The sequence below is a fragment of the Acomys russatus genome, unplaced genomic scaffold, assembly GCF_903995435.1.
Source record: "Acomys russatus unplaced genomic scaffold, mAcoRus1.1, whole genome shotgun sequence".
Taxonomy (NCBI): Eukaryota; Metazoa; Chordata; class Mammalia; order Rodentia; family Muridae; genus Acomys; species Acomys russatus.
In genome coordinates this window covers 76,324-87,534 of record NW_026131693.1, presented here as the reverse complement: position 1 = coordinate 87,534, position 11,211 = coordinate 76,324, and the positions used below count along the sequence as shown (strand labels likewise).

General features: G+C 40.5%; 1 gene segment (V, D, J or C); it reads right to left on the bottom strand.

Moving 5' to 3' along the window:
• Positions 1-3,465: 3,465 nt before the first annotated feature.
• Positions 3,466-3,951, bottom strand: LOC127186387 (Ig heavy chain V region 108A-like). The segment is given in 2 exon segments: positions 3,466-3,821; positions 3,906-3,951. Coding segments are annotated over 2 exon segments (399 nt in total).
• Between the last annotated feature and the right edge of the window lie 7,260 nt (positions 3,952-11,211).

Below are 11,211 nucleotides of genomic sequence, written 5' to 3'. Positions count from 1 at the left end.
ATCATCCACTCCCATGTCCTCAGGACAGGGCCTTCTCTCCTGCTCCAGTGTCATCAGGGTAGGTCCAGCTCACCCACTCCAGTGTTATCAGGACAGGGCCCACTCTCTTGCTCCCATGTCATCAGGACAGGGCCAGCTCTTCAGCTCCTGTGTGCTCAAGGCTGGTATAGCTCTCCTGGTCTCATGTCCTCAGGGTAAGCTCTCCTGCTGCCATGTCCTCAGGGGCAGCTCTCCTACTCCAGTTCAATTCTCTAGATTGTTGCTGGCCATCAAGGCCTGGATGTCATCCCACTCGTGTCGGTACTGGATTTTGTGGGCCATCAAGCAGGTGGCAAGTGGAAGCTCTTAATGTCCTAGTTGAGTAGCTTGCAGAAACCATTGATGTTGTCCCAGCTCAGCTTCTTGTCCCAGGGAACTTGTGGCTCTCTATCCTGGCCTCCGCTTCACCCAGCTCAAACCATAATCAATAAAGGTGTAGCCAGAAGCCTTGCAGGACAACTTCACTGAGGCCCAGGCCTTACCAGCTCAGCACCAGACTGCTGCAGCTGGATCTGGGAGTGGGCACCTGTGCATAGAAAGGCACAGTGGATGGCATTGTCATGTCTGTCCCACTTAAATGTTTGAATTGGGGAACCCCTTACCAGTAGATGCTGCAACCAGGAAAGGAATCAAACTCCATCCCATGGTAAAGGCCACTGTGTTCAGTGAGTGTGGAGAGGACACTGATCACATGTCTTTATTGTGTGAGGACATCCCTGTGTGTAACAATCATAGACTCACAAAATTTGCATATCCATGACCAATGTACATCTTAAATAAGGAATAGATCCAGCTGGAGAAAGAGGCAGTACAGAACACAAGGATTACGCAGCTGATGCTGAGGTTCAAGTGCTAATCCTCTCTAAGGAAATGCATCCCATATCACTTCTCTGAGCCCTGTGCAGGTTCTGTGGATGTAACATCAACTCTGAACCTCTCAGTATATTTCTGGCCTGCTGCAGTTGCTTCACTTTGGGACAAGGTTATCTGATTTATTTACAGAAAGAGGTTGCGATATCGACAGTGACTTCAAAATCTCTAAACCTGGTAAGTTATGAGAATTTACAACCTCTTTCATATTCATACAGTGTATACAGGCCTTTAGAGTAGGTTGCATACAAAAAAACTGAGCAACATGACCCAAAAGGAACATACAACAGAAATATTAGAACATCAAACTTTATTGCAGCAGGGTCTGCAATAACTACATTATGGAGGTAAAATACATATTGTCTGTCGTGAGATGAATGCATAAGGATTATACACTTATATATGCACCACTACATAAAAATGTGTACAGTGGACTGTGAAAGCTGATGCTGCTTCAGTGTTCTGTAACTGCTTAAGAATATAAGGCTACTGACACTCGGAGGGAAGGAAGGAAATATGGGCCAAAGGAATGTACATACAGTGAGGTGAGAAGTGAGTTCTATGAAATTATTTAATAATACTTTTGACCAAATTACAGGAATTATACTTCTGTGGAAATGCTTTCTAATATAAGTATATCTTATAATCCAAGAGACTGGAACTTCTGCTGGGACACAATGCCAGAATTAACAACACACCCTCAGGTTATGTCAGAATTGAAAAGATTAAATGAGTTTTTGTTCCACCAAACTTTGGTGATTTGCATTTTCCAGGCCATATTGATATTATTATTATTCCCAGTTATTCTAGAAAAAGTTCTTTGCTCTCATAATCCAGAGATAATTTTATCATGCATTGCTGGGAACAATCACATGCTGGATTGGCAAAAGCAAGTACATGAGCTTCCTGGAGGCAGCCCACTTCTTCTTGCTTGACAGATGAATGGGGGTGTCCCTGGTTGAAGCAGGACTGCTTATTATTGCTATCCTGCCTTTCCATGCTTGTTCCAAATATCTGGCATGGTATACACTCTTACTGCCTAAAGGATAATCATATCCACCATAGTTAATACTCTCTGTGTTTGGTAGATTTCCTACAGATATTTTATAATTCCTGATAATAGCTTCTAATTGATTCAAATAAGATTAAATCCTCCTACAATAAAGTGAAAATTCTATGAGTTCTATGAACCTCCATGTGAATTATATGAAGAAGAAAAACAAGACTGAAGTAAATTAATAATCAAGGAAATACATTCATTTTAGGTTTAGTCCAAGGATATGGCCCAGGTTTATACATTGATAAAAAATCATATTATGAATATAGAAACAAAGAATAAGTGATTATCTACACAAGACAAGAGAGACACCTGCATCCTACAAAACTTTGACATAAAAATATTTCTTTCAGCACATAAGGCACACGTAAATTTAGAAAAAGATAAAACTTCTACTTTGAACTCATAATGAGCAGACAGTAAAATTACTGCCTTAAACTTGTGATAAACAAAGTATCTTGTTAGATACTAGGATCAATAATCCTAGTGTAACTCCTTTTTTATGTAAAGATTCTATCTATTTTAATTGAGATAATTTTTCCATACATAAACAAATTTTGTATCTGATTATATAAAACCCAAGAGAGAATTATACAGTAGGTGATGTCATCTTCATCCAAAAATGCATTTGTCTGTTTGTATGGCCGACTCAGAGTATATATTATATTCTCTCTCTCTCTCTCTCTCTGTATATATATATATATATATATATATATATATATATATATATATACATATATATATGTGTGTGTGTGTGTGTGTGTGTGTGTGTACATATATATATTCTCTGTATGTTAATGTATATGTGCATGAAGGGTGTCTTCGTGAGCTCTTGTGTTATTTCCATTGATTGTATGTATGCATGTGTGTCTGTGTGAGGTTCACAAAAATCTGCTTCCTCTGTCTGTCAAGGCAGAAATAGCAAGACCACCAGCCTGGAACTTCCAACATTAAAGTGTAAATAGCAAAGATACCAGCCTAAAAGATTAAGAGTTAGAGTACATAGGAAAATACCAGCCACCAGCTGACCAATCAGAAGTACTGCAACCTGCCTCAGTTTACCATGTGTGTTGGAGCTGCTCTCTAGCAACCTGGCTATAGGGACCTGAGAAAGGAAAGTTTCATCACAGGTGGCACCTCACCTGGGCTGCTGCAGAGCCTCTAGCAGAAAGCTGGGCCATTGCTACAACCGGCCTTGATTTGCCCTGTGAGCTGGAGCTGATGTCTATCAATGCATCATCATGGTTTTCACTTTTTACTGTTTTCATAAGTAAGAAATATGGTTATGGAAGTTTTCACTGGTGAGGATATTGAAAGGTCTGGTGTATTATAGGGGCATCCTAAATCATCATCACTTTACTCATAGATGTCCTTTTATAAAATTGACAAAGATACTATAAGACTGTGAAAAGAGCAGAAAAATGAATGCTCAAAATTACTATTTCTGAGCAAGTCTCCAGGCTAATCTTCCCTTTCATATCAGTCCCAGGGTAGCTTCCTGCTCATCCAGAGTTTCTGACACACCCAGGATGTGGTTGCAACACTGTGTCTCTCGCACAGTAATAGACCGCAGTGTCCTCAGATGTCAGGCTGCTGAGCTCCATGTAGGCTGTGCTAGAGGATTTGTCTACAGTCAGTGTGGCCTTGCCCTGGAACTTCTGATTGTAGCCAGTACCACCATTTGAAGTAATAATCCATCCAATCCATTCCAGGCCCTGTCCTGGCTTCTGCTTCATCCAGCTCATATCATGGTCTGTGAAGGTGTAGCCAGAAGTCTTGCAGGACAACTTCACTGAGGACCCAGGTCTCCTCAGCTCTGCCTCAGACTGCTGCAGCTGTACCTGAGAGTGGACAACTGTGGAGACAAAGGCAAAATGGATGTCAATGTCACCTCAGTCTCTGCCTCCTCCTCAAATTTGGAGGTGGTGAGCCCATTTACCTGTAGTTACTGACAGGAGGAAGAGGATGTTCCAGCTCCATTTCATCTTTAGGGATGGTGTGTTCTCTGACTGTGGAGAGGACACTGACCAGATGTTGTCCTGGGCATGTAGAATCCTTGTATTTACCACCATAGACTCAAGTAATTTGCATATTCATGAGATGGTCCTTCTTAGATAAACCCATAGTCCAGCAGAGGAAGAAGGTGGTACAAACACCTTGGTCAGGTAGCAGGATGCTCAGGTTCAAGTCCTAATCCTCTGAGGAAACGCATTCCATATACCCTCTCTTCTTTCAGATGTTTAATATTTTGGTGAGAGGGTGATATCGTTGGCTCATCTGTGACTGAGTACTCTGCCCATCATTCTCAGCTCTTGACCACCATGAATGTCTGCATCAGTTCATACACACTGCATGCTGAGAGCTGAGAACAGAAATAATATACTTTGTATGACCATAAATATTTATAAGACAGTTTGATACATGACCATGAGCACTCTGGTCTACCAGGGATTACATCATCTCTAACCATGGACTTTTGCCATGTTTACTACGACAAACTCTTTCCTATGGTTCAGGCCCAAAATTCAATTAGAAAGGAGTTGGTTGTTGTATAGCAACCAGGCACTAATGGGTACATCTTATATGAAGGGAGATGTTGTAGACTGCAAGGCCTGGTACTGCATGAGATCACTGATGTCTTTGTTCTTCCTTTGAGCTACACAGCACCTTCCTGCACTAGTAAACCTACCCACCAAGGAGAATTTACAGATCAGGTAGGGTTTATGTGTCCTACAACCAGATTCCTCAGCCAGTTGAAAGGCAGATAAAGGAATCCTAATGTTCTAATTTGACCTTAGTCAGATGAAGAGCAGCAAGAGTACAAGTGATGACATGGACCTGAAGGGAGTGCAGTAGCACAGGTAGTCAGTTTGGAGAATACACCAAGAAATTAATTAACTATTTAATTAATTAATTAATAAAACTACTCTGCGTCCAAACTACAGCCCTCAAAGCATATACCCAAATGACTCTACACATTATAGAGACACTTGAAATTCCATATTTCTTCATGGCATGTTGTTCATGCTCTATTCTCAGCAGCTAGAGAACGGAATCATCCTAGATTTACACAACGGTCAAATAGGTAGAGACAGTGTAGTCTGTTTTTGACATTGTGTGTATCCAGTTTGTATATGTCCTGAAATTTCTCTACAGAGTTTGTTCTGTCAGTGCGTGGGAGTATCCATCCAACCAATTCAATCCCATACCCAGGCTTTTGCCTCACCCAGTGTCCCATTATAGAAAGTGGAAAACTAACTGATGGGAAATTCTTGCAGGAAACCTTTCGCGAAGCTCCAGGACTCCTCAGGGCTGCCCCAGACTGCAGCAACTGAACCTAGGAGTGACACCTATAGAGGATGCCATGATCTCTTCAGTCTCTAGCTCCCCCTTAGCCCTGCTCCTTGGAATGCACTTTTCTGTAGCTGTTGCCACAAGGTAGAGATGATCCAACTACATGCCAAGGTGTGAAGCTGTGTGCTCAAAGCCTGTGGAAATGTGGGTACTAATGTGGTACCGTTGATTGTGTGAACACCACTGTATTTACAAAAACAGCTAATTTATGAAATCAAGAGGGAGAATATTTCTCAGATAAAGATATGAATTTTTTAGATAGAACTGGTAGAGTCTTTCTGTTAGTAAATGCAAGGTGAGGTTCTGGTATCTGAAGAAATGAATTCAAGCTCCTTCATGGCACACATGCACACTGAGATCTTCCAATACACTGAGAATCCATTCACCACATCCATGTTACTGATGTGAATCTCACATCAAGTTTTCAAAAGACACCTGAAACTCCTCAGTGTCAACCATATTTCTGATTAAGAAAATGAGCATTGAACATCCTACCCCATCCAGAAACATAGAGCTCTTCCATCCCACTGAGAAACCAGTCACCATATCCCTGTTCCTTAATGTGAACCACACTTCAAGTGTTCAATGACAACACTCAGGGTCAACCACATTTGCGATGTTGAGAAGGTGCATTGACAACCCTGTTTCTATTGGACACTCACTCAGAGCTTTGGAGGATGCTGTCCATCTCAATCCAATGATCAGCAGGACTATGAGCACCTCTTCTTACAGCTGCAAACCCTGAGACACTTTCCTCATATTGCTTAGGATCCTGAGGCTCCAATATCCTTAATAAGTATTTATAAGTATGTCATGAACATGTATTTCTATGCAATCAACATATGCATCTGGTTTGGACATTGTTTATCTCAATATGGATGCTTTTTAACAAATAACCTCTTTCAGGATGTAGCATGGAAATTGAATCAACACCAACACACTACAGTCTCTGATCATAATGATGGTGCCAATTAAATCCACAGAAGGTGCTTTGATACATTCACTGAACAACTTCCTTATCTGCTTCAGCTCCTCCTCTACTTATTAGAAAATTGGTAGATACACAGTGCCCCCTGCTGGTCTTGATTACACATTTGTATAATTTCTCATACACACTCAATACTTTCTCTTCTTTGCAATGTACCTATTGATTTGGAGAAGATATTTCAACAATGGAAGGTAAGCTCTGCCTCGAACATTTTCTCCACGAACCACAGAACTTTAGCTAGGGTCTGTTAGATAAAGCAATGGAAGTGACCACTGGTGAAGTAATGAGTGAATAGACAAAACACTAGAGATAGACAGGAGCTATAAACTGTCTACAAGGCAGTTTTCCCAGCCCTGAAGCTGTACTTGTGGCAGAAAATTCAAATCACCACAAAGAGAAACAAATGTGCCACCTACAGGTCACTACCAATCTACAAAAAATATGTGCACATCTGAGAAGTAATTAGAAGTAAGGAAAATGTGTGCCATGATAAACTCTGTTTGCTAGTTCAGCATTAGAACCACAGGTGGGCTGTATGTTTGTGAGTAAAAACTTAGCAGTTGTGCTGTTTTCCCTTTGTCATGTATCTATAAGGTTCAACAATGCTGACTGTGTCCTCAGAGAACTCTTGTCTCCCTGGATGTACCTTCCCCAAGATCAGTATCCTCTTATTCATGGAGGGTCATGACTAATCATTTTCAGAGTCTTGATATATTTGCTAAGGCTCGGTGAAAGTCATCTGTGAAGCTGGATAACCCGCTACCAGCTCCAATGTCTTAGTGTTGCCACCATCAATGTATACAACAAAATGTGAGTGTCCCTCCATATGAACACATGTAGCAAAATCACCTGACAGAATCCAACACACGGTCATGTAAAAAGTTTCAGATGGCTCGGGGATAAAAGGAACATACCTAAGTAAAATAATAGCAATATACACAAGTTTATAACCAACATTAAATTAAATGGAAAGAAACTTAAAGCAATTCCACTAAACCAAGGACAAGACAAGGCTCCCCACTCTCACTGTATCGCCAATGTAGTACTTGAAATCCTATCTTCAGTAATAAGACAGCTAAATAAATCAAGGGGAAACAAAAAGGAAAAGAATAAATCAAAGGATCGCTATTAACAAATGACAGTATACATAAGTGATGCCAAAAATTCTACCAGAGAACTCCTACATTTGATACAGACCTTCAGCCAAATGGCTGGATTAATATTAACTCAAAAAAGTCACTAGACCTCCTACATACTAATTCCAAAATGCTGAAAAAAATTAGAGAAACAATACCCATTACCATAAAAACAAATAATACAAAGTACCTTGGTGTGGCTCTCCCTAGGAAACTGAAAGACCTGTATGACAAGAACTTCTATTCTCTGAAGAAAGAACTGAAGAAGAAATCAGAAGATGGAAAGCAATTCCATGCTCATGGAATGGTAGGATTAACAGAAAAAAATGGCCATTTTTCAAAAAAACAATCTACAGATTTAATGCAAGCCCCATTAAGATAGGAATGAAGATCTCAACAGTCCTTAAAAGAACAATATTTAACTTCATATGTACAGACAAAAAAAAAAAGCCCACATTTGCTAAAACAATTCTAGACAGTAAAAGAGCTTCTGGAGGTATCTCTATCCCTTATTTTCAGTTTTATTACAGAGCAATAATAATAAAAACTGCATGTACTGGCATAGAAACAAACTGCTTAATCAATGGAATTAAATTGAAGGCCCAGCAATAAATGCACACACCTAGGGACACTTGATTTTTTACAAAGAAACAAAAAAATACAATGGAGGCAAAATCATCTTTAAGAAACATTGCTAGTCTAAATGGATGTCTTCATGTAGAAAATGCAAATAGGTCCATATTTATTACACTAAAAAACTCAACTGTAAATGGTTCAAAGGCATCAGCAGACCACAGGGATCCATTTGGAAGGAGTGGGGAGGATAGAGAGACCTAGAGGGAATAAGAACTCCACAAGAAGACCAACAAAGTCAAATGACCTGGGCTCAAGGGAGGCTTACGGAGACTGTAGCACCAAACAGGCATCATGCATCAAATGGATCTAGGCCCCCTACACATATGTAACAGATAGGCAGTTTAGTCTTCATGTGGGACCCCTAGTAAGGGGAGCAGAGGCTGTTTCCGACATAGATTCTGTTGCTGATTCCAATTAGGCATCCTTTGGCATGGCTTTCCTGCCTAGCCTCAGCATAAGAGAATGTTCTCAGTCCTGATGCAACATGGTAAGCTGTGGAGAGTTGTGCCACTCCTCTTTTTTGGCAAGTACGAAAGATATGGGGAAGAGTGAGGGACTGTTGTAAGGTGAAGAAGATCAGGAGGCAAAGTGAATATGTGTAAAAAACACTTAGCTAATGTGAATAGAAATTAACCTAAAACTACCACATGAATGGCATCTGCTAGCAGTTTCTCGACACTCAACTCACACCAGGCCAATTAGACATAACCAACATCAATGTTCCTCTGAGATAAAAAAAAAAAATTGCCCCCTGTGATTTAGCCTTCTGAAGGTCAACATCCCTGTGACTCACAACCCCCACTTAGAGTGTTTTCTTTTACAAATCCATTACCCTTGAATCTCAGGGCCACTTTCCTACCCTGCTGTGTCAGGAAGGTTTGTAGTCCTAGCTCAAGCTCGTAATAAAGGACCCTGTGTGTACTGCATCAATGTTGAGTCCTGGTGGTCTTTTGGGGTCTTGTGATTAAGGCACAACAACACAAACGACAGTCATACACACGCACGCATGCACGCACGCACGCACTCCATATGCCATTTAGTTAAAATTTGCAGTGTGAAAGACAGGACTTTTAGAAAGTGGTCATGGCAGCTCTACTGCCTCCTCTGACATGAAGGTCATTATGGAAGGTAATTTCAAATCCCTTTATGCTTTTGTCATTATGATGCTCTGTCATCTGAGAATGACAAATGTCCTTGTTCTTCTCAACTAGTGGAAATTCACTCAAATCACTGTTTAATTCCCTGTAATGTATTATACAGTCAATAAAATGAGCAGACATTAATTGTAGAGGAAAGTGAGATTGTTGATATAAATGACTAAAATGTTAAAGCAGATCAGGACCTGGGTGACTCTTAGAAGCTGAACAGTTTTGAACTTGATGCGAAACAAGCCTGTATTTCCAAGAAAGGCTAATTAGTAAAAACTGTACTTTGAAGAAATAAAAATAGACCAAGCATAGGAAGAGTCTGAATCTTAAAGGGGAATGGAAAAGACATCATAATCACAGCAGAGAAATGGCCTGAAAGACTGTCCTGATGATGTCATGTAGGACAATGAGCAATAAGCTGATGGAAACTGAACTGTCTTCTGTGTTGTGAGTCGCAGAAACTTGTCTGATAGTGTCTGTTCCTGAGGACATCTGGATAGGAGCACTTTCCTATGATGACTCTGCACATGTTCTGAGAAAATGTCTGAGCAGTGAAACATATAGAATGTGACATAGATTCCTACCTGATTACTGCCAGAGCAGGGAGACAAAGGGGATTAGAGCGAGAATTGATACTGCAATAGGCAAAAGACCAAAAATTGTTGGGTACTTTCAAGCCAGTTTGTAAATTGACATCTCAGAATCATAAATAAATGCATTTTCTTTTTCCACAGTGTCCAGATTTATTGAGTGAAATTAAAAACACAAGGTTAGAGCTATGGATAGGGCAGGAGGCACAGGCTTCCATGTGTTTTACTTAATTTTTCCATAGTGAAAAATTTGTTTTTAAGCAATATATTCTGACTTCCTGTGCAACTTCTGTTCTATCCCTCTCAGCTGCTGCTAACCCACCACCATTCCTTTTATTTCTCTCAGTCTTTTACTAAGAAATATTTTCTCCTTCCCTCTTTCTCTCTCTCTCTCTCTCTCTCTCTCTGTCTCTCTCTGTCTCTCTCTCTGTCTCTCTCTCTCTCTCTCTCTCTCTCTCTCTCTCTCTCTCACACACACACACACACACACACACACACACACATACACACACAAACACAAACACACACAATCTCACAAAAACACAAAATTGGAGACCAAAAAACACCAACAAAGAGAGAGAGAGAGAGAGAGAGAGAGAGAGAGAGAGAGAGAGAGAGAAATGCCTAAAGAAATTAACATGAATGAAAAACTCTTCAAATACTCCATATGTCCATTTTCTGTTGCTGCTGGGCATGGTGTCTACACTAAAATGTGGATAGTATAGCCAGTGAGACTCCATGGGAGAAAACTAAGTTTTCCTCTGCAGGTGGGTATCAATTGAAGTTAGCTTCTTGGTTAGGGGTAAGAGTAGGTATCCGTTTCTCACTCTCAGCACTGGGGTACCATTTGGCTTGGACCTCTGCAAGTTCTGTGTTTGCTTCCATAGTATCTGTGACTTCATATGAGCATCAGTCCTGTTGTGTTTGGAGGATAATGCTTCCTTGAAGTCATCCATCACCTCTGGCACTTACAAACTTTGCAACTCGTCTTCTGCATCAGTTCCTGAGTCCTGAGGGGAAGATTTGATGAAGACAACTGATTCAGGACTGAATGTTCCAGTATCTCTCACTCTCTACACATTGTCTGTCCACTTGTGTTTCCCTATATTAACTTCTACCTACAAAAGCTGTTCTAACAATGGATAGGTGAGGCATGATTTATAAGTAGTTATGTCATTAGGAATCATTTTATTGCTATGTTCCTTCAGCAGAACAATAACATCTGGGTTTCCTCTCAAGGGCCATGGCCTATCCAGTCTCAGGTTCTGAGACACCATAGCAGTTTAGGCATGGGTTCCACCTCATGGAGTGAACTCTCAATCAATAAGAGAAAAATTGATTACCCCCATGTTTGTAGCACAAATGCACGAGCCTATCTCACAAGTCATCATTA